Here is a 27324-nt window from a genome sequence, read left to right as displayed (position 1 = left end):
AGAACAAGATATCTTTTCTTTTGGGAGGCTTAGTGCTAGAGAAAGCTGCCACCGTGTTTTCTGGTTTCATAGTCAACAGCCACTTTTCATCAAAGTATAAACTGCCAGGCAGCCTGCAGGGAAGAGCCTCAGAAACAGAAGCACTAGAACCCATTTTGGTGAATTTCTCAAAAGCTTACAGAAAGAAACCTGACCATCTTGATTACATTTTGTCAAGGTTAAGTGCACCAAGAGGCTCTGCAACCTGGACCCCCTCCCGTGGCTGCCTGACAGCAGAGCTGCGTTGCCTTGGATCCAACTGCTGGGAGAACAGCTACGCTGGGAGCAGGAAACACGGCAAGCAGCCTCAGCGGGCCCATGCCCACACACTCGTCCTCCTCCATCGTTTTGGGAGTTGCATTTAAGCTCAGGCCCCTGCGCTGCATCCTTGTACAACTCAACACAGAAAAAAGACTCAAGTCTGAAGGCCTTAATTTCCTCTGCTGTATACGCTTAAATGCACTTCTCACTACCAAATTCTATCTTTAAGGAAAAAGAAAAAAAAAAGACAAGCAAAGCTTATAACAAATAAACCTTAAACATTTACTGGAGCCTTTCCATGACTCTGTAGAGTTGCTGAGCTTTCTTCCCCGGAGAACTGTTTTGTTTTCTGTTTATTCTTGCTCAGAAGGGTCCTGTTTTGTCACAAATACACCAGTTGTACTATTAAAGGACGGGGAAAATAGACCTGTAAATTATAAACAGAAAGTACAACTCAGAGTGATCTTTGATTTCATTCTGGTTAATAAAAACACAACAGATCAGTTAGCCCTCCAAGGCACAGTTATAAAGTCTGAAAACACACTGTTTTTACAAGCAAATTGCCAAGTATTATCCCCAGGTTTGGTTTGGGGTTTGTTTAACAAACGACAGAAGAGCTCTAGTGACCCACCACAACAGCAGTAACAATAAAGGCAGCAGTGGCAGCGAGCAAAGACTGTATATTCTTATGGACCTTTCCCTACACCTGAGGACCGAGGGCATTAGCCTCTTGCGGCCTTTTAAGCAGGACCAGCCCTTGCAACCGTTCGTTTTCCATTTTAAACACTGAGAGCGCGTTGCAGACCACCAAGCCGTGACACCCGGCCCAGAGAGGGGTCACCGCCGGTGCCGTGCCCCGCACCGAGGGGCTGCCGGTACCACGGCGCCCGAGGAAACGGAGGCCGCCGAGCCCGTGCCTCCCCGCAGGCCGCCCACAGCCCCCGCCGAGTGGGCGGCCCGTGGCGGCGGGGAGGGCCGGGCTGCCGGCGGGGGCCGGGCCGGGGAAGAGCGGCGGGGGTTCGGCATGGCGCAGTACGGCAGGGGCGCCGCCGCCGTGGCCGTCATCCGGCTCCGCAACCCGCCGGTCAACGCGCTGAGGTAACGGCGGCCGCACACCGGTTCCCCCCACGCCCCCTCCCGCCATTTTCTGTGGCGGCCGCCCCTCGGGGAAGCGCCCAGCCGGGGCTCGGGGGGTTGCGGCGGGCTCGGGCTTGGCCTCCCTTGGGGAGCGGGGTGGGGGCTTCGCCGATTTCCTTCCTTTTCACCTCATTTACCGTCCCGTCCCCGTCCCCGTCCCCCCTCCCGGTCCCAGGACAGGCTGCCCGACATGAGCCTCTGCCGATGGACCTCTCCAAACACCTGCACCAGCCTTTGCAAAAAACATGCTGATTTTTTTCCATGACTTTGGCTTTTTTATTACAATTTCTAGTGGGTTTGTTTTTTTTTTTTTTTTGGCACAGCAGAGGTGTCAGGCTCATCGATCTGTACTTGCTGTCACCTTCCCCTGGAAGGCGTTTAAAAGCTTCGTGTGTTTCTCATCACCTTCTAGCCTTTAAGTGTCAAGATGATGCTTCCAGCAAGAAATTGCACAGCAGAAAGCCAGTTTTTTTCCCCTCAGATTTGGTGCCAGTTGAGTTGCGGGCCCCACAGCGCTCGCTTGGCATGTCCCTGGGCTCTCCAGGCATTGGGGCAAAGGGCTTTGTAAGGGAGCAGAGGTGGTTCAACGAGAAGAGCTGGCACCGGCGCTGAACCACAGCCAGGGCCATCCGCAGCAAAGGCAGTTCATTTTCCTTTTAAAAATGAGCGAGGGATTGACCTCTAAACACTGATCTTGGTCAAGAAAGGCCCCAGGCGATCTCAAACATGAGCCAGGGAAGAACAAAGGCAAACACCAATCTGTAGGAGCCCCTGAAATTTTAGGTTTTCATGTGTTTTGAAAAGGACATAAGTGCTTTTTGGCTTTAAATAATTTGTTATAAGGTGTGCATTTTAGTTCATTTAGTTCTGAGTACCGCATAGGCCCTTCTTAAGCAGCTGTAATTGAAGAACTGTTCTGTAACAGTGACCATAGCATCTATTCAGTGCATATTCACAAGCCAAAAAAAAATCTACTGCAGCTACACTCGACTTCTAACCAGAAAGTTTGTTAAAAAGAAGCTGAAAGAGACAAGTAAGAGCACGAATAGGGAATACAACCTGCTGCTCTTCTGTAGCAAGCTAAATTGCAGTAACTGGCAATGCTCACGCTTTTGTTGCAACATGTTTAAAAGTGGAGTAAGATCATTTTCACATGCCCAGATAATTATAATGAGAAAACAAACTTGGAGTGACTTGACAAGATTAGATGAACTAGACATGTAGGACTCCCAGAACTGCAAGGTGCAAGACATCCCTTGGACCTCCTGTGCCCAAGACCAGTCTAGGAAAACTTCCAGGCTGTGCCCACGGTAAACTTTCCAGCTTTACCGTGAAAAGTACAAAATACAGAGCAACAGGTATGAGCTTAAGGAACCTTAACTCTGCCTCTTTTGAGAAGTAGACGATTGTATGATTCTATAAGTCCTTGATAAAACCCAAAGTTGCCTTCTGCCTTTGAACAGCAGCTGCGTGCGCCTGCACAACAGCCCCTTCAGGACAGACCCCTGCCTCTACTACCTTTTACTTGTCACCCTGCAGTGCCCTCACAGCAGGGTGCCGCTCTGACACATCACGTGTAACAGATGGTGTGGTTGTGGTCCTCTCCCCCAGCCCTGGGAGGGAGACAGAAGACCTGGCAGAACTCTTTAGGTCCATTAAAAAGGCAGTTTCCATTGAGTGATGTATCTTCACTGCCCCCACACACCTGTATTGTGCTGCCCACACTCTTACCCACCGACAGCCCCACAACACAAAGGCCCCCGAGACACCCAAGTACTTACTTCACCCATACAGGCTCACCTGAGATGATCCTGGCCATGGTTCCTCATAGCCTTTACTCTCCTGTGACTAGTAGTAAGCCATCTCAGGGTGCAAATGTGACTAAACAGCAGCCAGTTGGTTTGGGTTGGTTTTTCAGCCAGCTGAGCTCTGTGTCAGCTCCTTGTGCCATGGCAGGAGGAGCAGTGCTGGCACGAGAGACAGAGTAGGAGTACATGGGGAAGGATGGGAGCCTGCATGACATGGATTTAAATCAGTTAAGCTACCATGAAGCCGCAGCTTGAGACATGCCTGTGGTCTTTGATCACGTCAGGGTAATACCTGTTTTAGTAGGAATCAATAATGATCTCATACTTGCCATCAGGTAGCTTTTTAGCTGAGACCTGGCTATAGCTCAGAAAGGTAGAGCACACTCTGATCCTCCTGTGTTCCTTCTGTATAGTTTACATACTGGACCATAGGGGAGCAGGTTTGTGATTGCTGTTGGAAATGTTTCACTACGTAGGTGACAGCCGGCAGCGAAAGTTACAGACAGGAGCCATCTCCTGCGATCCTGAAAATTTAATTTCACAGCAGGCACAGATGCTTTTTTAAAGACTGGTGAGGTTTTGCTGCTCTGCTCCAGCCTCACCTCTCTCCCCCCATTATATTTGGCATTCAGTGCTGTGTTCCCAGCTCCCAGGCCATCACCCTGGCCATTAGCAATTTAGAAGCCACTGGTGGGTAGGAATTTGCTTCTCCTGTCTGACACCATCCGCTACTGTGCAGGTACCTCCCGAGGAATGTATGCTGACTTGTGAGTCTGGCAGCAAATTTGGCTCCCACACACAGACTCCCCTTCAAGCTAATCTTTCTCTCCACCAGCAGAGATGGCATGTGCCAAATTTGATTTGTTTGGGTTTGGTTTTTTTCTCCCTGGTTTGTAAGAAGTTCAGTATTCAGAGATCTGCATTTATGAGACATGACATAGAAAGAAGGGATTTAGATATGCAAAGAACTGGGAAATTTCGGGGAACAGACAAGGCTTGCAAGAGAAAGGACCAGACACACCTCATGAGCAGAGGCAGGCTGCTGGCACTGAAAATTAAGAAGGATTTGGAAGAGGATTTCAACATTTGAGCTGACAAGTGCAGAAAAGCTCCGGGGATGATAGGGTAGGACATGGGGTAGGGGAGTGTACATGTGGGATTATGTAAAGTATAACAGCGTAACAGTCATGATTAGAAAAGGCTTTCTGGCTGCTAGGATTGTCCTTCTGACCCCTGATCAGCATAATGATCAGAAAACCTTAAAGGAGATTAGAGAAGCTGCAACTTCGGATAGGTAGCAACGATGGGAGAGTGCCATTACCTGTGTTGGACTGGATCAGCACCACATCACGATGAGACGCGGAGAGAAAATTCTGGGATGCAGTAAGTGTCTGCTTCCTAAAACAACTATTCTAAAACCCCACAGAAAGGATGCTGTTCTGGATTTGGCTGCAATTTATGTACATAACTCTGTTCAAACTGTATTAGCTGCTGTGTGACAGCAACTACTACACAGCTGGATCTGACACTGAAGCAAGAGAGAGCAGACCAGGTAAATCCAGCTCACCAGTACTCAATTTCAAGAAGGGAATTATGTAAATAGCCAGCAGTTAGTTCAAACACAAACACTGCAGGAAGCTGTCCAAAAGGCAAGAAGCCTGCAACAAGGGTGGAGGCTGGATTGCTGTTGTTTGGGTTTGGGATATTGTTTGGTTTTTGTTTTTTTTTTTAAGTTTACTTAGAAGCCCAGGTAAACTGTTCAGCCAGCCAGTGATCGGGTAAAAGCCCTACATGGCTTGATGAGAAAGCTAAGATGACCGAGGGAAAAGTTTGATTATTTTTTTTAAGAAGTGGAAAGCTTACTCAAACGAAAACAAGAAAACCCATAAAATATGACAGGAGAGATGAAAACTGGAAATTAAGACAAAAAAATATAAAGAGTGGATCAAGGCATGCTAACAAACAATAGATAAAAGTTATTTAAATAAAAAATATAACCCAGGACAAGCTTACCAGATGCCGAGCTCAAAACTGGCAGTTACAGCTGAGGGAAGCGATCCTTACCTTGGCAAGCTCTGTGAAATCATCAGGTCGATGTGCCAGGGCAGCCCAAAAAGCCCACAAAATATTGGGTACTATCAGGATGGATTTTGCATTTGCAGGAACGTATAGGGACAATCTAGAAAGGGACAACCAAAATAATCCAAGGGATGGCGCAGTGCGTTAAGAAAGCAGACTGAAAAAGCTGAGCGTTATCAGATTGGAGAGGAAAAGGCCATGCAAGAATAAGGTCAAGGTTTACAAAATCATAAAGGAAGTAAATAAATCAAAGGCATAACCCTTTACCAAATCCTACAACAGTTGAACTAGGGGCATTCGATTAAACTAGCAGGAGATTGTTTTAAAACAGATAATGCAGAGCTTGCTGCCCAGGAGCCTGTGGAGGCAGATGGGATCAGCAGAATCGGAGAGGGACTGGGTGAATTCACAGACAGCAGATGTATAAGCGATGCTAAAAAGAATGTATGTGATTGTGGATGTTGGGGAAAGCACAAGGGGAAAGGACCAGACCTGTATGTTTTCCATAAACAGCATTTGCTACTGGTAGATTCGAGTCTCCCTGCTTTAAAGGTGACTAAGTAAATTTTCAGGATTCCCTTAAATTACTTTTTTTTTTTTTTTTTTTTAAATTAAAGTTCACATTTACAACTCTAGCTAAAACTTGAAATTATTAAGGTAAATAATACAACCATGTCACAAATCCAGCACATCATCACTGCAATGAGTTTTACGCAAAATAGAAATAACCTGGTGTGGTCATCTACAAGAATATTCTCTAACCCTGGGGTGCACATGCGGTGTGTTTCTGAAACACGTAATGCTGAATCAGCATACCAGAATCACTTTTCTTGCAGTCGAAATAGTACACATGGTAGAGTTGACTACATAGCATGGGATTAAGCGTTGATTGGAATGCACGGAGTAAATTTTTGCATTGTTACAGTTAAATGAATGACACTGTCACAGTAATGAAATACTTATGCAAATTATGGTAACTTTTTGTTTCTTTAATGCTCTAGCTGTTTGAAGTTGTGATACTCTTGAGTATTTTTGTAGTTTTACTGTCATACATTTTACTACGATGCTTTAATCTAAAATTACATCTTTTAGTACCAGTTATAATTTGCGAGTTACAAAGCAATACAGCCTGCGTGTTGGACTATAGCATATCCTGAGGCAAACGTATTGCTCCATCTTAGGAGAACAAGAAACCACAAAAAATCATGATGTTTCTTCCTTTTTGTCCCACAAAAAAATTCCCACTGGGAAAAAATTCTATGGAGGGAGAAGAAATATTTATGAGAGTACACAGTCAAGTTATTCTCTGGCAAAAATAGTTCTGTTGGCTTAATACAGGTCACATAGGTATTGAACTGTTATTTTGTGGCAGCCTTGATGATTAATTTTTCTTCTGGTAAGAGTACATTGTTGTAAGTGCTAAGGGCTTGTAACTAATTTCCTACATAAAATCCTGAACCTTTCCATTTAATGCAGACAAACCTTTTATATGGGCATTTTGCATTTGCTGATCACGTGCCTGCAACAGACACAGAAATGCTTCGATTGCTTCTTGTCTGTTCCCGAGAGAATTGTGCCATTTTTCTATACGATTATTTTCAAATCAGTAATTTAACATTTGTTCAGAATCCTGGTACATATTTTTTTTTCCCCCTCTTTGCACCATGGTTTGTAAAGTGTAATGACATTTCATCATGGTTTTTCCTTTAATCTTCCAGCCGCAAGGTGAATTTGGTATTTCTATGGCCCGGCTCTCCACTGATGCAAAAAGAGACCTCTAAGAGCAGCGAGCATTGGGTGCAGCCTGAGTCCTCCTCAAATAGCAGCAGCCACAGTACTTGATGTTCCGAAGGGAGCAAGATGAAAAACAAAATGATAATATGCATTTTTCCCCACAGAATATGGAACCATTTATTAAAATTGGAAAGGCTTTCATATTCTGCTACGTGGAACTATATGCACTGGAAGGACCTTTACTGAGTCACCAGATAGTTTTTCTTTGTCATAGCCAAATTATTCTCATTTAAAGTTTCAGCTTTCAGAACCATTACTAATGTCAGACTTCAGAGTTGTCTTTGATGTCTGGATGAGGCAATTGGTACATAACCGGCTGTTCTCTCTCCAAAAATGAGACTTTTCTTGGTCTCTGGTTGCCAGGTCTCAGGGCTCCCACTGATCCTTTGGCGTAGCATGGCCTTACCCAGGCAGCAGCTGATCCCGGAGACCCCCCTTAGCAGCCCCCCTCAGCCAACAGCCCTGATTAATAGACTTTGCTGATAGCTTCTCTTAATTTTTGACTTTGAAGGAAGAATGTGGAGAGGTTGGCTGGCAGGACACAGCTCGCTTGCAGGAACCTTCTTGGGCTCCCCAGGTTTTCCTTTTCAGTCTATGGATTTCGACTTCAATGCTGCAAGCTGTTGCCTTATATAAATATGTGATCACCCACCCTGGACACGCTTAGAAGTGTTACACATGAGTACAGTGATATATTTTTCATCTACAAGCTTCCTTTTTAGATTAAATGCCCTGAAATATTTTGAAAAACATGCACAAACTGGGTACATATCAGGCCTTTCCATCAGATCTTTCTAATTCACGCTCCTCCTCTCCACTGGACATCAGCCACCAAGTTACATGTAAAGCTGGGCTTATGGTTTGGAGAAGGTCTACGAACAGAAGCTGTATTTAGAAAGGATGAGGCGAGCATGTATGATACTTCTTTGAGTATTCCTCCAGTTGCTTGTGGCTCAGGTTTTCTGAATCAGAGGCATATTTACGTATGTAGTATGCATACACACATGCACACTCTCACAAACTATGTATACGCTTATATACTTACAAGTGTGCATATATGAATATATTTTAGTATCTATTTTATAGGAACACACCATTTGTGTTAATATTTCTATTAATAAAGTGTTAGGCCTTAATGCTTCTATTTTTACCTACCATCTTCTTTATTGTCAGTCTCCTAAAACAGACTGGACTCTCCATGTCCATCCTACACACATATGTATACATAAATTAGCTTCTAAAAGCTTCAAATGCAAAGTGGGCATACAGTCAGGTCAGATTATTTTTAATATCTGATTTTTAAAAATACTATTTATACTTTTACTGTTCCATTTTGAAGTTCCTTGTTAATTCTTTGCTGGCCACATTTACTGCTTGTGTCTGTGGAAATATGTTCAGATGACACAAAATAAGACGTTCGATATAGTATTGTAGGCCCAAATTCACTTCAACAGGATCCCACACAGGTTTAAGTTTGGACATATATACAGATCTTTGCAAGGTGAAAGCATTATAATCATCAGCACAGCACCAGCTGTCAGGTGTCTGAAAGATAACTTTTTATCCCTGCAGCTCCTTTCCCTTTTAAAAAAGTTCTTAGATTGTCAGTGGTTTAGCATTAATTACTTTTAAATTATGCTAAACTGTTTTCCTGAAAATCTGAATGTTTAATTCATAAAGACGTTTTCAAAAGAACATTTCCCTGTGCTGCTTGCTTAGGAAACAGCAATGTCATAGCCAGAAGATGACTCTTCAGGAAGTGAACGAGAGGTCAGCAGTCATAAGCTTGTTGGATTTTGGTGTTTGCTGTTGAAGTAAGAGGGAGACTAACAAAAGGGTTCACCCAGAGAGGCTCTGGCAGAAGACAGGCTAGGGGAGAGACCTGCTTGGACATACAGCTCATTTTCACTGGGACACTTGGTGTTTATAACGCCTCTTGGAAGGGTAATGTAGTTGATTGTCATTCACTGAATCTCTTATTTCAGTTTGACAGTTCTCCAGGCATTAGAGGATGGACTGAAGAGAGCAGATGCAGATCCTTCAGTGAAGGCTGTTATGATTTGTGGCGAAAATGGGAAATTCAGTGCAGGTAAGACATTTTTCATCAAACATAGCCCAAGAAAAAGAGGAAACACTCTCCACCCACTGTATGAAAATTCTCTGCCTCGTAACACTGCTGATAAAAGTCCTGATTTTGCTGGAAATGGCCACAAGACAGTGGGCTTTTTCTATTCTGCTGTGCCACAATTGAGATGGGGCACATGACAAGCTGGACTGTCCAGGCCAGAAACAATCTGGTCTGTTCATGATGAAATGGGGGACAGCTGCTCATCTCCCTAATGTACTGGTGCCTCCTTACTCTCCAGAGCTTTGTTTGTCTAAAATCTCTGGACCATCAACTGCTTCAGTGTATGGAACATACCTGGGGTGGGGCAGTACCAAATAATCTGTCTTCTCCAGTTGTGGAGACCTGGGAAGCTAGAGAATTTTTGTGGAGCTCTTCATTGCTTCTTAGTAGTAACTTGCACTTAACTGTTCTAGGCTCAACTTTTTTTTTAATTACACCAAGAATGTCTGCAAATTTCTGTAGTAACTGCATGATCATTACAGTTACTAAGTATTTTTGTACACAGCCTTCCCCTGAGCTCTCTGAACAGGCTTAAGGAACCAGGGTTTCTTGAAGGTGGTCCCAAAAAGCGGTTGATTCCTGTTAACCACTTTCCTACCAGCAGCATGCTCTGCAGGACTTGATCATCTGCGAGCAAATATGTTCAATGGCACAGAGGGAAGGATAGTTCCAGTCGCTGCCTTGCCCACTAACTCCTCTTAATCTCTTTGTGCTAACTCAGGAGCTGACATTCAAGGATTTTCTTCTCCAACGAGACGTGGTTCTGTCTTGGGCCCCATCATCTCTCTCATAGAAAGGAGTGAGAAGCCTGTGGTGGCTGCCATTGAAGGCGTTGCCTTGGGAGGAGGCCTGGAGGTGGCACTTGGCTGTCACTATCGGATTGCACATGTGAAGGTAACACATGCTGCAAACTAGAAAGGCTGGTGAAGGCAATGGGAACTATATACATACAGCCATGGACAGGGTGGGACACTGCTCCTGAAGAGCAGTGAGACAGCATGCCTTTCCCAGGGTCATCTACCCAGAGGAGCGGGGCTTTGTAGCTACACCATGCAAGTCTGTGTGCTCAGACATTCTTCACCTACAACACCACCCTTGACATGCCTTCGTAAGTCTTACTAAATAAGTAATTTCAAGTAATTTCTAAATATAAAATTAGTTTGTAACTAGTAGAATAAGATGACCACATAGAAGCTTCAGTAACCAAGTTTAATTTGCCCTAGGTCTCAGTAGTCATTACGTATATTCTGTTGTAGATGGCTGTATCTTACTGGCTCATGCAGCATGACTCTCTCTTACTTCTTGTTTTTTTTTTTTTTTCCCCAGCCCTGTGAATTTTGCATTTCTTTCTGCTAGTGGCCTAGTTGCAATAGGTAGTTGAACTCCGCTAGCATGGAGCATTTACGATTTGATTCCCCAGGAGCTCTGGGTCCTCAAGGAACACTCTGACCAAAAGACAGCTTTAAGTCTTTTAAGGAATGATCTGTTGTTTTTTTTTTCCTTGAATACCCTCCTCCAAGATTCAGGAATGTTGAACTACCTTTTAGCAGTATTAGGTCTCCTTATAGAGACTCTTCACTGGTAGGGCCATCGCCTCACTTTCGCAGTGTGAATCACTTTCTCCATGACATTGTGGGTCGCTGTAACAGCATAAAGAGGTATTCTGCATCACCCTATATGCCACCTAAGGTGCGTGCCATAAGTAGTGGTCTTAAAGTGACTCCAAATCTCTTAAGACCTCATTGGGAAATGTGCAAACTATTTTTATTTAAAAAAAAAAAAAAAACAACAACAAAAAAACACACAAGGCAACAAAATCTAGATAGATTTTTAAAGGAAGACAAGACCCTCCTTCTTGCTGCCCCTGGCTTCTCTGCCATAACCCTACTAAATGTCAACTGCACCAAGATCAGGGAAGAGTTCAGTACTAATTTTCCTTTACTAAACTTCCGAGAATTAGAGTAGGGAGGTAACAGTTAAGTCACAGAGCGCCCTCCAGCATTTGGTAACAGCTACTTAAAAGCATTAGTTTATGCATGTGTCAATCTGGGGGGTGCAGCTGGCGTCACAGCTATCCTCCAGTACTGTGCTAGCACACATACATCCACTTAACAGTGGTGCTGTTCCTGTGCATTTGTACACAAGATCTTGAAATGGTTGAGTGGGTTTATGTCTTAAATGTCTTACGTGGCAAAAAGCAAGGATGAAGTTTCTGTGGGGAAGTTTTGAGGCTTCCGAGAGGAGGAATGTGTGAAGTGGGTCTGCTTGTTTTTCCTCTATTCTGCTCAGTTTGTAGTTATCACTCTTTCTAATAAGATTTTTTGTTGAATTTGTCTTTGTTTTAGGCACGGATGGGTTTACCAGAGGTCACCATTGGGTTACTCCCAGGTGCTGAAGGCACTCAGCGACTACCCAGACTGATTGGGGTACCGGCTGCTCTGGATATAATCACTACAGGTAAAGTACTGTGCCTTGGCTTTGCTCTGTATAAGAACATGGCATTGAGTCATACCACCAGCTTGGTCTAAGAAACATGAAATTTTTTTTTACCTATGTAGCTACTTGTTAGTGGAAGCAAACTGAATTTCAACACAATGGGCTAAGAAAGGGGCATACATGCTTCTGAGGCATGTAGTTAGTAATGCATGATAATGAGCATGTCTCATATTTGAAGTCAGCTACACACAAGTCATTTGATCAGATGGAAAAGAATGAAATTGCCCATCATGCCCCACTATAGTCACCTTATTTCTCTTTTTATAACAGGAAGACACATTCCAGCAACTGAAGCACTGAAGCTGGGCTTGGTTGATGAAGTTGTGGAAGAAAACACAGTTGAGGCAGCAATTCGCTTGGCAAACAAAGTGATCGGTAAGGAAAGAATTGTAGCAATGCCAAGAAATAATTGGTGATGTTTCAGGGCTGGAGAGAGTCAGAACAAAGCCCACCAGTTTACTCCAATTTATATGCTCCATTCATTGAGTTTTGGCATCCATATAAGATAGAATTAATTGCAGAATTTGTTTTCTGTTGTCCGAAATGAAAAATTCAGATGCTGGAGAGCTGCAGAAATTCAAATGCAGATTTGGAGAATAGATAGATATCAAGTCCTCCTGCTTTTTAATTATATATCCAAACTCACACGCTCCTTTGGGCTTCTGCACTCCACTGATTTTTGGGGACTATATGCTCTTTCCATATATAGTTTTGGATCACAGCTGGTATCACATGTATTCTGGTTGCACCACCAATAATGGCCGATCAAAAAATAACTTTCTCCCTTCAGTGGAGAGGCTGGCACATCTTCAGCCCAACTTAATGATCCATGAGTCTGTAAGTGACTGTCCCTAATCCTTCAGCTGCTATGTAAGAAAATGTCCTGTGGAGATGGGAAGGATGTGGAGAGATTTTTTTCCCCGCCTTAGAAATAACAAAATGGAGTTAACACAGGAAGAGGAACATTCCTTGTTCAGCATGAGGAGCATTACCTTGAGAGAAAACAGGATATTTTTCCACTGCTGACCTTCTTGTACCTTTGGAAACAGACCGTAGACTCCAATCAGTATTTCATCTGGAGCTCTGTCACAATGCAAGGAACGAAAAACCCTTTCTGCTTTGATCACATTGCCTTTATAGGCAATACTTTTCCAAGCTGGGGTGCTGCTTTTGCTTCTGCAGTTCTCTTCACTAAAAACAAGGCCCTTCTCTGTAGGAGCACTTCTCCTGTGCTAGAAGTTGAAGCTTTGTCTTAGATCACAGTGCACCATATTTTTAAGATAGTTCAATGAACAGGCTTTTCTTAAACATTGGTGTCTTGTATACTTCCCTAGAACTTGAGATTTACCAGATAGGTGCAAAAGGGTATTCTTTGGCTAGGTTTTCTGTAAGAGATGCCCTTCCTTCTCACTGTATTCATCCTACAGTATTTTTGGGCTTCATTTTTAGTGCAGAACTGATGATATAAGCAGTCCTCGTTTCTCTTTCCCTATAGGTAATTGGTCTATTTAAATACAATTCTTTAGAAAGATGTGTGATGTACTTCAGTATTGCTTCTAAGAAAGACAAAGATACTTTGGTTCCCTGATTTCATCTGTTTTGAATGAGAACACTGTTTCTCCATCTGTTGGGAGAGCAGTGAAATATTACTACTCTTCTAGGCAAATTAACCCAAAAAAGTGTTCCTTTTGATGTACCCTCAGTATAGTTTTGATCTATTGCTCAGTGTAACTTGCTTTCTGGAACTTATGTCCACTACTGGCAAATTCCTCTTTTGTAGCTTCGTCTTTATTGGAAATTGTTACTACCAAGAAATTTTTTTTTTTTTTTTTTTTTTTTTTTTTGAGAATTGTATAATCATACAAGGATCCTAGCTGGATGTTCAGTAGGTAACCTGTCCCAGTCTTACTCATTATTAGTGGTATATTTTCTATCTGTTTATTGCTGGTTTGAGTTACCCCAGTAAAAATGAACAATGTCATTGAAGGAGTTTCACATCACACTACATACCAACTCCAACAGGACTGTAAAAATTCTTTCAGGCTCTTCCCAACAGCTTTACTGGCATTTACAATATGTGTTTTAACAGTAAAAATACTGGTAAGTCAGCTAATCTTTCTTTCTTTCCTGGTTGAAAAATTTCTCCTTAGACCTTACAGAAGGCCATGAAAAGTTTTGATGCACAATTTAGCCTCAGGTTAGCTGATAATTTGGAAGAATGGTGTACCCAGAGTCCATATGTTCCTTTTGAGACATCCCTGGCTCTGGCCTTTGCCTAAAGTTAATGTAATTCTCCTGCCATACAAAGGCAAGCCAGCACTTTTATTTCTCTACATCAAGCACTAATTCAGGGCTGCAGAAGAGATGACAGTCTTGCATAGCTGGTCTGGTTTTTGTTCATATTGAGTTCTGTTTTCAGTGAACCCTTTTCAGATAATCTTAATAAAAGCAGAGATAGAGTTGCACAAAATAATGCCATCACAAAAGTCCACTGTCTTTGTATGGCATGCAGCACTTTGATGAGATTTTTATTTTATTTTATTTTTAAACATGAGCCTAACAACTGCTAGCTTCTTACAGAAGAGTTTGGCTAAATAACTAGTTTTGTCACTGGTGGAATTTCTATTCCTGGGAAAGCTGTACTGCAAGATAAGTCTCAAAGAATCAATTCAGAAATTATTTTCTTCTAACGCTTCCTCAGCACTGGAGCTGCAGTATCTCATGGCAAGAAATCAGTCTCAAATGGCTGGCCTTACTGAAGCAAGGGTCCTTGATTACAGTTTTGATATACAGTTGACAGAACTGCCTTTATGGTAGGTATATTGGGAAAGCATCTTCATGCATACATTTTTATGGATTATTCCCTAATGAAGAACACCTTCAAAAGGAGTTCTGAAACAGCAGGAGTATACAGAGACAATTATTGATTCTAAGTTAAATTTTTAATTTAAAACAGTAATTATATATTGCAGATAGGAAGCAAGCATGTGTTCCTGGCCATCTTTAGGCAAAAGAAAATATCTTTACTTTTGAAGGCAGTTTTAAAAGGAACAGACAGGAGCTAAATCCTTGGAGACAATGAGAATGTTCTTTCATTAAATATGCTTGATAATCACCACACTCATTCAAAGCTGCATTACATAATTTGTCCACCTGATGGCATCACAAAATTGAAAAATTGCTGTAATTGCTTGTGGCAGACAGTAGCTTGTAGTTTATGCTGCCCACCTCTTGCTGGCCTGCTGTAGTCTTCCTTGGCTGGAGGAAAAAATGGCTGCTGGTCTTCTGCACAGCATCCTTCTTTGAAGCTCTCCCTTCATATATAATCATCCCTTGCTTTCCATCCACATCTGCTTTATCTTCTCAGAGCACAAAAGCATCAATGGATTGCACCAAAGAGCCAATGAAAATCAGTTCAATTTAGACTAGCTCAGGCCCCACAGGTATAAGACTCTGCATGGAAAGATGATTATGAGTTTCTGACTGTAAACCACTAGGAGCAACTGTGGAGGAAGCATGTGTTTCTTCTGAGTCTCATAAAACCCAAAGGAGTAACAGATAACTGCTGTTAGGTATTTGCATGCTTTAAATGGAGACTGTTGTAGAAAAGCTTTCAGCTACTGTTGCAAGAGCCTTTAGTGCATCATCTCTGGGAAAACGTACAATAAAGAGATCTTTATCTCTCTCCAGGGCTCATGATTCTGGCTGCCACCTTCTTTAGGCATAAGGTCTAGCAAAGTGCCCCTTTGACACAATGAGTTTGTGAAAGATCTGACATAAACTGGACTTGTCTCTGGCAGGCCTGGAACCACTGCAAGCCTGAGGAGCAGGGGTCCAGTTTCAGCTTTGTTTCTCAGAAATTCACAAGCAGTTCACTGCACTGGGAAGACTCTTAGGCTAGCTCTGCCTCTTGCATGTGGAGTCTTGTAGCATCCCAAGGGTTTACAACTCTAGGATGCCTTTTTTTTTTTCCTTTAAATAGCACAATATTTGATACTGCATGCTTACATGTTTCCTTTGCCACTAGAAATTGTATAAATTTGATCTGTCCTTTGTGCCACCTGGACTACAAACCCTAGTAAAACAAAACAGGTATCTGCGTTAGCTCCATGGCATGGATGACACTTTCCCTGCAGCACCGATGTATGATACTGTTCATCATATTCCTGCTGCTTTGATTTCAGAAATCAAGCTGTGGGTGTCCCACACTGATCTCTTCTTCCCAGGTTTGGATTCAGATCGTTTTTTTCCTGTTCATAAATATGCCCTTGATTCTTATTAGCATTGCAGAAGCAAAGGCACTGCATGGAGATGCTGTAGAAATACTTAGCAAAACTATTTAGGTTACAGCTAAATAAGAGTTATTACAGGACCCTGAGGAAAGTTCCTTTTCTTTACTCTGAGCAACTGTCTCATGTCCCCCATCAGTATTTGTGCTTACAAGTACTATTTGCTATCTGAAGACCAAGCTTAAAGGCTCCCAGTAGTATTCCTTTTTTACTAGTCCTTCACACATCAGAAATGTCATATGAAGTCCCTTGATCTGCCCAGTCTTAAGCGGCCTTCCGGCCATCAGATCCACTTTCTGGGACAAACCTGAGGTGTCCTCTTGTGTTGAATGAAACCTACTATTAAGTCCTAAATAAAGGACTGTGGGCAAAAAGCATATTTGGGTTAAAAGCATAGGTTTAGGGGAGAAACACAGGATTCCAAAATAAAAGGGCATTATCCTGACTAAATCCTGTAGTACTGGCAGATACAAAGTATGTTCACTGTCAATGTGAAAACATTATTTTTATGAACACTGATTACAAGGGAAGCTACTTACATAGTGAGTGTTCATCTTTTTGTGTTCTCTAAAAGGCTTAATTAAAAAGCCTGAGCTCTGAAGACCATTGTTTCAGGAAATCATTATCTTAACTCATCCTGGAAATGCATAGTTCTATTTCCTTGTAAACATGCTTGGCCTTGGAGGAAGAGCTAGAGTCAGGACATGTTCTTTGGGCAACTGTGATTGCAGTGCTGCCATTATTCCTGCCCTTCAGCATCCTGTGTGTGATTTCCTACTCCTGAGTCTTCTGCTGATGCACTAGCACTTTCCTAACTCAGACAGCAGGAAGAAAAAGGGGAGCTGGATGCAATACACCACCTGTGAAGGAAGCATGCTTCTGTGGCAGAGCTCATATAGGAGAAGCTATGGCAATGAGACTGTATACCAGGGGGCTTCTCAGCATAAGATTCTCATTAGAAGAGGCCCACCCGCCATCCTGCTTTGGTGGCAGTCCTGGCAACACCACTGCAGCAGTCAGTGCAGTAACATTGCTACACAGTTAGTTAACAATCTGGATGCGGAATATTGTTGAAATACTAAAGGGATATATCCTGAATTTCTGATCTTGTTCCTCCATGGTCTTTACTGAGGCAAGCTGCCATTAAGAGCATAAGAACAGCCTGTAGTATGGTCAGATCACAGATCTCCCTAGCAGGCACCAATGCTTGTACTTCTGAAAAAAAGGACAGAGAATTCTGGCATCTGAAATGTAACTAACTTCTCTCAATTAAAATCCTTTCTAGGTATCACCATAGCAACCTGTCTGTAATGAGCCTCATGTATTTGTATGGCTGCTTGATTCACCCCTTGCTGACAAAGAAGCATGAACTCCCCCTTGTTATTCACTTGCTCCCCAACTCATGCTGTGTGAGCTGTCCTCTTGGTTAGTCCCAAAGTGACTAGAAGGACTCCTGCTGTCAGGGAAGAATTAAAGTCAGGGTATATTTCTCAGTCTTATAAATGCCTGGATCAGGACCCTGGCTGGAGTGCATCTGGCTAGCAAAGTTGATTGGGCACCAAGTACTAAATAATAATGGAGGAAAAGTTTAGTCCTGAAGCTTATAGAAAGAGCCATAAGAACATGGCAGCTGGGACTATAGAATAAGACAACTGGAAAAGTCAAGGCATTCTCTGTAGCTGAGAAAAGGAAGGAGAGAATTACTTCTTTGAAATTTAAATCTTGCTTTTTTGAAGTCCGAGAAGGGACTTGAACAATTGTCAGAGCAAACAGAAAGCTAAACAGAAGTGTCAGACACTTAAGTTCTAGACCCAGATCACTGTGCCAGGCAAGCCCTAATGCAGTGAGCTTAGGAGGAAAAGAGGAAGACTGCATTCCCAGTCTACGTAGAAAGGGGTGAAGATCTGTAATCTTCCAGATATGGATGCTTTGTTCTGTAACTCCATTTTTTCTACCCCCAGGCCAGCCATTGGGACCCCGCAGGCTCAGCCTGAAGCCAGTTCCAAAATTGCCCAACATGGAAGCATTTCTCAGTGAGGCTCTTGTGAAGGTGAAGAAACAGGCCCGCGGGTGCCTGGCTCCAGAGCTGTGCTTCCAGGCAGTCAAAGCCGCCACAGAACAGCCCTTTGCAGATGGAGTCCAGAAGGAGCGAGAGCTGTTTAACGTCCTGCTGACTTCAGGCCAGGCCCAAGCACTGCAGTATGCTTTCTTCGCAGAGAGAGCGGTGCAGAAGTGGACAACACCCAGTGGAGCTTCATGGAAAAGTGCATCCCCTCAGCCCATCCGTAAAGCAGCTGTGATAGGTAAGAGAATGAAAAAGCTGCTGTTGTTGCTGACTGCACAGCTAACAGCAGAGTTGAAGGTGAGATGAGTACAGTCGGGCTTTACTCATGGCAGAAGGCTGAAGTGGGATTCCCTACCAGTCACTCACCAAAGTCGGGGGTACCCATCACAGGCAAAGATACTCCACACCTATAGGTGACATCCAAGGATGGAAGTTGTCAGTGCGTTGGTAAGCTCAAATTCAGATGGCAAGTCACATCCCACTAGATTGTTACCTGCTGACACCTCTTTCTTTGGAAGAATAATTTCCTCTCACTTCAGAGACAGATTCATCTGGGACCATAAGCAGTCTGTTCGCTTTTAAATACTGCTGGTTTGAGTCCTGGCTTTGTTCCATGTTATAAGCAGGTTTGCATGAAATTCTCCTCCTCCTGGTCTAGTTCTGTACTGCAAGTGCATGTGCACAGAGTCACTCAGTGATATATTAATACAAAAATGTTTTGACAGCTGTATTTTAAGAAGATTTCATCTCACTGGGATGCACTCCTGCCATTTTGTAGCCCAGCAAGATAATGCCTTCATTAATTTTTTATAAGAGCAATTTAAATAAAACCTTTGATGCACTGCTGAGATTTTAAAAAAAAAAAAAAAAAAGTATCTTTCAGCTCTGCCTGTTGATAGCAGCATTCAAAAAATGGTTAGATAAGTAATGGAGCACTTGGAAAACATCCATTCTGTTTCAGAGAAAGCTCACCAGATCAACACTGCTCTTTCCTGGGTACTTCTCAAGCCCCTTGTGCTCTGCAATATGAGCTCTGTGAAAGCTCATTTCAGGCCACAGAAACACTGTTTTTTGGAAGTTCCCTTCTCTTCAGTAGCTGCCATGCTGTATTTTTAATGAAAATGTTTTTTAAACATTGGTCCACAAACCTTGTGAGTAGTATCCATGGCTGTTGCAGCATTCAGGTAAAGACACATGAATTATTGCCAAGTTTATCATGTGACTTGAAGAGCAGAGCACTTTGGACACATACAGTCCCAGACAGGTCAGTCCTGCAATGTGTGCTTTGGCAGAAAGGGCTTGTGTTGAAGTCTTGTAGGAATGATCTGGTGACTAGAATGAGTATTCTTTGCTGCATGCTGATAAATCATGCCAGAATAATACATTTGCAAAGTCCCAACATCAATGACAGTTTAGCCAGAAGGGCTGTTTAGATCTGATCATCTTATTTTGGTGCTGAGCTAGGGGGAATTCTAAGGACGAAGGTAATCTCCGTTTGAAAGTCTCTAGTAGAAGCATAATCCATATGTTATTTCCAAACTGAACTAGCTGGGCTACATCTCCTATCCATTGGATTAAGTATTTGCCTCCCATCTCCAGACAGGTTTCTGAATTCTGGTCTGAAATTGCCCCAACCTCTACCCCCAAGCTTCAGTGTTTCTGTAGCTGGTTACAAACAATGCTCAAGTTAACCCATACTTTTTGCAGAATAAATAAACTAAGTGCTTTGATCCTTTTGGGGCAGAGCACAATCTGTGACACTCTGGTCATTTTCATGACTCTGAACTTCCCCTAATTTTTCAACACTTCATAAAGCACACGTAGCCAAAGCAGGAACAGTACTCCAGCAGTAATTATGCTAAGACCAGGTACCAAGATGTTTCTTCCTTGCTTCTACTTAGTATGCTCAAGGTAACAGCCAACTTTTCTATTAGCAATATTCAACACATCCTGTTAATTATCTACTGGCAGGGAGCAGCTGCACCCCAGGCATGGGGAGCCAATGACAATAACACCTCCTAGGGGGACGGAACCACAGAATCTTTGAGGCTGGAAGGGACTTCTGAAGGTCATCTTGTCTAACCCGCCTGCTCAAACAGAGCCACCTAGAGCCAGTTGCTCAGGACCATGTCCAGACAGCTTTTGAATATCTCCAAGGATGAAGACTCTACAGCCCCTCTGGGCAGCCTGTGCCAGTGCTCAGTCACCCCTACAGTAAAAAGAGTGTTTCCTTATGTTCAGATGGAACCTCCAATATTTCAGGTTATGCTCATTGCCTCTCATCCTGTCACTGGGAGCCACTGAAAAGAGTCTGGCTCTTCTTTACACCTTCCCCTCGGGTATTTGTATGCATTGATAAGATTCCTCCGAGCCTTCTCTAGGCTGAAGTCACAGATCTCTCAGCTCATATGAGACACGCTCCAGTCCCTTAATCATCTTAGAGGCCCTTCGCTGAACTCACTCCAATAATTCCACATCACGCTTGTACTGGGGAGCCCAGAATTGCACACAATACTCCAGGTATGGTCTCACTAGTGCTAAGTAAAGGGGAAGGATCACCTCCCTCAACCTGCCAGCAAGACTCCTCCTAACACAGCCCAGTATACCATTAGCCTTTGCCACAAAGTCATATTGCTGCTCACAGTCAACTTGGTGTCCACCAGGACCCCCAGATCCTTTTCTACAGAGCTGCTTTCCAGCCAGTCAGCCCCCAGCATATACTGGTGCGTAGGATTGTTCCTCCCCAGATACAGGACTTTCCCCCTGCTGAACTTCATAAAGTTCCTATCCACCCATTTCTCCCTCTGGATGGCAGTACAACCCACTGCTGTATCAATTATTTACAGTACCTGAGCAAGGCAAGCAGGGCAGACCCAGAGATCACAGCCAGCATCTACTAGAGAGACAGATGATCCAGCAAAGTTCACGTGATGATGGAGGTCCAAGGTAAAGTTGGGGAGCCAATCTGCAGGCTTGCGGTCCAGATCAACAGTGTTCGTAGCCTGGCAGAGCCACAGTAAAACACCACAACTCCTCCAGCTTAGCTTAGAAAGGGACTAAAGGCCCAGGTCTGAGCTTAAATGGGGCTCTGAGGCCCATGGGCAGTGCATGTGGGTGGAGACTCCAGGTGTAGCTGGTCAGGGTCATTAAAGCTTATTATTGCACACAGGGCCTTAATGCTTATCAAGACTCCTGATGACTTTTCTGAACCACTGCTTCTATCGATACAGCCCCCGTAGCCCACAGTTATAGTGCACTTTGTTTATGCTAGTTGTTCGTGTTATATTTAATTTGATAAGTGACATCTCCTATTTTGGAGGTTATTGATCACTTCCTTTTAACTCTGAATCCACACCATATTAAGTGCCACTGCTTTCCGTTACATCTTTCTGCCACCACACAGTGCTATTTCTGCTTCCTCTGGAAGGTTTTCCTCCTATTTTGCCTTTTGATATCAGCGAAATTGCAAGTCTGTTAGAGACAGTCATAGATCATGCCAACACAGTTGTATTTTTTCTTTCAGGCTGCTATAACAAAAAGTCATTCTCCATCCAGTACCATGCTGTACAGTATCTCGTAATTTCACATTCTTGATCTTAAGTACATTCCTGCAGCACCAGAAATCAAAATCCAAAGGATGATTTTTGAGGGACTGACACCTTTTAAAATAGTGCTGCTCATCCATGTAAGTATTGAGTCTACCTAGGTGATCCAGGGTCTCTCTGTTTTCACTGCAGAGAGAAGGGCAGTCAGAGCGAAATGGTTTTGGATGCTCAGAAGTCATGCAGACCCCGTTTTCCAGTAGACAGTGCCATACCGTTTCTCACACCAAAACCATGTTGCATTATGCTGCTGCGTTCTGTCTTTTATCACTGCACAATGGGAAGCAACTGAGAAGATCGCGTTGACTTCCTCCTCCTTCAGTACCTTTTCCGTAGGCACAGAGGACCTTTAGGGTATGGAAGCAGTGCCATGAATGCTAGTGGAGCCTTGCTTTGGGGCTTCCCTGTCTGTCCAATACTAGCAGGAACTTGTTGGAGGGAGCTGGCGCATCGCTTACTGGCCATGTCTTAATGTAGATTTAACATCAAGGATGATCTCTCATTTTTGTGGGTATGCTTGATAGATAGCATTGCTGATGAACTGGCAATCATTCCTGTGTGGCGCTGGTTTCCCATCAGCTGCCTTTGTCTGCAGTTTGCTCAATGAAAGACTGGTAAGCAGGTAACACCCATCGATGTGGGATCCCTCCTGCTCTTGGCCGAGCTGTCCTTAGCTGTCTTCAGCCACATGCAATGTCACCTATTTCATTTGCTTCTTCTTGTTCTGAACTCTTGGCTCCCATCTCTTTCCACTTTTTCTGGTTCCTCATCACCCAGAAAAAGTGTTCTTCTCTGTCCCTTCTGCAGTCTTCCTATAGCTCACTGCTTGCCTCGAGTATCATGTTATTTCTGCTTGAAATTAAGACCCTGAAACAGAGAAGGGAGCAGCTCCAGTCTGCAGCAGTCTGCCACCGCCAATTGCTCATTGTTGTTTTTAACAGGAAAACTGGAACAGTCTTTGCATATTTTTACTAAAGTATTATTTCCATTGCCTGGCATTTTAAAGTTCAAATATTCATTATACTTAAGAATATTTTCCACTGATCTGTATTTCTTTTGTGTGTGTGACTGTACATGAGTGGCTTTGTACATATTTTGTGTTCATTTGCTTTGAAATTTGTTTTTAAAGTCCTTCAATTAATTTTGCATGATTTTTCATATTCTAAGTACCTCATGTGGCAGATCCATAATTAACAGTCATTATTCACTCAGCTTGCCCAGCAAATGGATTTGTCATATCCATATTTGGCCTGAAATTACATGGGTTCAAGTGTACTTTTATTTACATGTCAAAGCTACATTTCACAACAAAAGGCCAGAAGCAAGATGGCTAGACACTGGTCTTTTTCCTGAAGCAGATTTCAGTCTTCTTTTGAAAGATGTGCCTTGGGCATGAAAGATGGTAACACAGCTCTGAAAACTGTCCCTTGCGGGGAAGATAAGAATATAGTTTTTTTCATAGTTTGGGGGAAGTGAGAGCACTATTGAGGAAGAAACCAGAACATACAGTAGAAATTCTGGAGTAGTTCCTAGCCATGTTTTGGCCTGTGGGATCTGAGCTGAGCATGCGACATTTCTCTTTCTCTTTCTTCTACAGACTTCTACACATGTAAGGCCCAATGATTCCCTACCATTTTTTTCTGCTCTAATATATTCTTCCCCAAGATCACTTGGCTTTATAAAATTGAAAAGGGGAGTCCTCAGAAATGCTTCTTTCCCATCTAGATAGCCAAATCTCTCTGTAGTTTTATAGCCCAGTTTTAGAAAATATTTCCAGGGGAGTCATGCTGTGCAAGCTCTAATGTAACAAAACCCTTGGGGCTTTCATTACTCTCTCTGCCAGCTTCATTAAACATCGTTTCACACAGGCCACTGAAGAGTTATGTAGTAAGTTGAGAGACAGCTTTTGTAGGTCAGAAACAAGCTTGGCAAGCTCATATCTTATCTATAAGCCTATTCCCATGGCCTAGAAAGGGAAGTACTACAAGCATGTATGCCTGTCTGTCATGGCATGGCTAAAACCTAGATAGGAGTACTCATACTATGTGTGGACAAAAGCAAACAGGAATCAGCAAACACCCCTGCAGAGCTTCCCTTGAAAAGAAGGCTGGAGAATCTCTGCTCGTGGAAGAGGTTTTGATTTAGGAAGAACCAGTGTGTTCATATTGTGAGAGAACTGCTAAGATTTCAGTCATGAGACTGAAGCTGAGAAGAACAGGAGTTAATAAGGCCCAGGATGTGTGCGTTATTTCTTTAGCAGAGCTTGGAAATTCTAGGGAGAAATCCTAGGTCTCCACCCTGGAAAGCAAGAAAAGACTTCAAGAGGGAGCCGTGAAGAACCCAGATGTGCAACTGCGAACCCTCAGTGTCTAAGGAGAGCCTTAAAGATGAGGCTGGGCTTGGTGGGTATGCATGAAGTGGTGAGTTTACCTCCCACGCTGTCCGAGAAGAAAGCAGTCTATGTAGCTCACCAAAGACAAGGAAAACAATGTCTCTGGTGTCCCTGCTGCCACATCCAAGCTCTGAGCACAGTGGGAGGAGCTGTTTACGTTTGGGGGTTTTTCAGTCAGCAAACCATGGACACTGCAATACTAAGAACTGATTCATATTATTCTAGTTTTATTTTCAAATTAGGTTTTAGTAGTACTTGATTATGAAGTAGCAAATCTAATTTCCTAGAAAGGGACTCAAGCATTTTCTTGGGAGTGTAATGGTTTATAAGCAGACTGCCAGATAGTGACATCTGTAAAAACTGTCTTCTTGTGGCTAAGCAGGGAATGTTTTAAATGTCTTCTGTATACACAAACTGAGGGTGGACAGAACTAAATCAAGAGTGTGTAGCTTGCCGGAAAAACATATTACCTTGTTTGACCTTCATTGTTGGAACTTGTTTAACTGATGACATAATTTCAGCTCTTCTTTACAAAGCTGCTTTAGGCAAATTTTTTAATCCCCTTGTTTCTGTTTATTTGTTTAGCTGACTTTCATTTGTAAACCTGGGATTAAAAAAAAACATTTTTACAGAATTGTAACAAACCTGTACTTTGTCTGGTTGTTGCTTTATTTAGGATATTAATAATCCTCCCATTCAGATGCTTCGCACTTTTAAAGCTGGTAAAATTGTGCTGGCTTTCTCTTACTAGTTTGTATTAACTTAGTCCAAAAAGCCTCCCTCGTGGGAGAACAGGATAAATAATGTGAGTTGTGTATCACAGGAAAGTGTAAGCGTGCAGCTTCATTTAATGTAATAGAGGGCAGAGCTGGTGGAAGGGCTCAGAAGGAGGGAAGTAATCAAGCCAGTAATCTCTACGCTGGTATTCCTGGGGTATGAGCTGGTTGTAGCGCATTTGTGGATCTTGGAGAAAAAAAAAATACAGCTTGAATGGATGCTCAGATACAGGAATTCTGGACAAGCGCTTTAACTGTGTGGTTGGACAAGGAGGACTGTGTCTTCGAGAATCTTCAGAAGTTAGGAATGGCCTGTGTTGGAGGACTTGGAGAGTTCCCAGTGGGCCGAGATTGCCTGATAGAAAGCATGAACAGCAAGCAAAAGGCTACTGATGTTCCAGAGTGATTAAAAAGGAGATAGAAGATCTTGAAATCTGGATTAAGAGCACTGTGTTAGTTCCATGCTGTTTGACCTGGTGACAGGAGACTTACACAACATTAGAGACAAAGTTTAGAGAAAATCAGTGTCCAAGATAGCTGAATTTTGTTTGCTTCAAAGATCACGCTATGAAGTACAGAGGGAGAAGAGGAAGGGGACAAGGAGGAAGCTTGGAAGGAGGGAGAATCCAATTGTCTGGGCTTTGCTGGTCTTAAAATTGCTGGGTGCGCTGTGCTTGCTTACACTAGTATTCTTCTGTAAGTGCCCATAAAGGACCATCTCACAGGAACAGAGAGGCAGTGATATTCTCAGGGTGAAGCTTGCTTATGAAACTGCCCGCTACGAGTTGTTAACAGGGTTGAAGCTGAAACTCAGATCTCCTGTCTTTGATCCCCAGGTTCTAACTCTTAAGGGATGCTGGTTTCCATAGGTATAAAACTTTGCAGGGAGAAGGCATGAGTCACATGGGCTGCACACACCAGAGTGAATCCCATTGGTATTTTGTAAGCTTGAGAGGACATTAACTTGCCTTTATGCTACTGCTTTTCAAACATTTAGGCTCACTGAAAGGGAGAATTCACCTGCCTTTTCCCCAGTCTTCAATTCTTTTTTTTCTGTCTGTGCACCACTCATTTTGCATAGGCTTCCGCTTTTTATCCTGGGGATACAAAGGAATTGCTACTGTCAAGTGATTAATTGTAACATTTTCTGTTCATAGTCTCTGATTCTGTCTCACTTTTATCCCTAGGGCTGGGAACAATGGGCCGAGGCATTGTGACATCTCTGGTTAAGGCCAACATACCTGTGGTAGCTCTTGAGCAGAATCTGGAGTATCTGAACACGGGAAGAAAAGCTGTCATGCTCCTTTTGGAACGCGAGGCTATGAAAATGGAGCAGGGAGCCCACACCCTGGATTTCCATAACCCTGCATGTCTCCAGTTCACTGTGGACTTTGATGTGTTGCGGGATGTAGATCTAGTTATTGAGGCTGTGTTTGAGAACATGGCACTCAAGAAGGAAATATTCCACAAACTATCCAGAATCTGCAAGCCAGGGGCCTTTCTGTGTACAAACACATCAGCCCTGAACATTGATGAAATAGCTTCTGCCACGAGCTGCCCACAGCAGGTCATTGGCACGCACTTCTTCTCCCCTGCTCATGTGATGAGGCTATTAGAAATAATCTATGGCCATCACACATCCCCCACCGCCATTGCCACTGCTATGCAGCTAGCCAAAGCGCTGAAAAAAGTGGGAGTGGTGGTAGGGAATTGTTTTGGGTTTGTTGGGAACCGAATGATGTTCCCATACGTTCAACAGGCAGTTTTCCTTTTAGAGGAAGGAAGCAGACCAGAAGCCGTAGATCAGGCTCTTGAAGATTTTGGGTTTAAGATAGGACCTTTCCGAATGTCTGATCTTGCTGGGCTGGATGTGGGCTGGAGGTCTCGAAAGGGCCAGGGCCTCACTGGGGCTTTACTACCTCCCGGGACACCTGCCCGCCAGCGGCATGGCCATCGCTACAGCCCACTGCCAGATCTTCTGTGTGAGAATGGCAGGTTCGGCCAGAAAACTGGAAAAGGCTGGTATCAGTACGAGAAGGCTGGGGGCAGGATAGGCAAGCCAGATCCATGGCTTCACAACTTCCTGGCTCAGTACAGAGACACCCATCACATCAAGACCCGTTTTATAGACCAGGAGGAAATCTTGGAGCGGTGTTTGTTTTCCCTTATCAATGAAGGGTTTGACATCCTGGCTGAGGGAATAGCATCAGGCCCAGAACACCTGGATGTAATTTATATCAATGGCTATGGGTGGCCAAAGCACAGGGGTGGCCCCATGTTCTATGCTTCCACCGTCGGGCTCCCTCGCGTTCTGGCTAAACTGCAGAAATACTCCGAGGTGCACCCTGATGTTCCCGGGCTACAGCCCAGTGCTTTCCTGAAAAAGCTGGTAGCTATGGGGAACCCTCCCCTCAAAGAGTGGATGTCCTACCTCGGCCGGCAGAGCAACAAGCTGTGA

At 43.4% G+C, this 27324-nt stretch overlaps 1 protein-coding gene across 1 annotated transcript; it reads left to right on the top strand.

Moving 5' to 3' along the window:
- Positions 1-1324: 1324 nt before the first annotated feature.
- Positions 1325-27324, top strand: EHHADH (enoyl-CoA hydratase and 3-hydroxyacyl CoA dehydrogenase; the record flags this gene model as incomplete). Its single annotated transcript, XM_082487321.1, has 8 exons — positions 1325-1398; positions 9104-9207; positions 9968-10140; positions 11592-11703; positions 12013-12117; positions 15927-15968; positions 17993-18334; positions 26054-27324. The coding sequence occupies 8 exons, from the start codon at positions 1325-1327 to the stop codon at positions 27322-27324; spliced, it is 2223 nt and encodes a 740-aa protein (XP_082343447.1).

Source organism: Vanellus vanellus (assembly GCF_965231255.1).
Source record: "Vanellus vanellus genome assembly, chromosome: 8".
In the NCBI taxonomy this organism is placed as follows: domain Eukaryota; kingdom Metazoa; phylum Chordata; class Aves; order Charadriiformes; family Charadriidae; genus Vanellus; species Vanellus vanellus.
The sequence above is the reverse complement of the archived record's forward strand: the minus strand, read 5'-3'. Positions and strand labels throughout refer to the sequence as shown.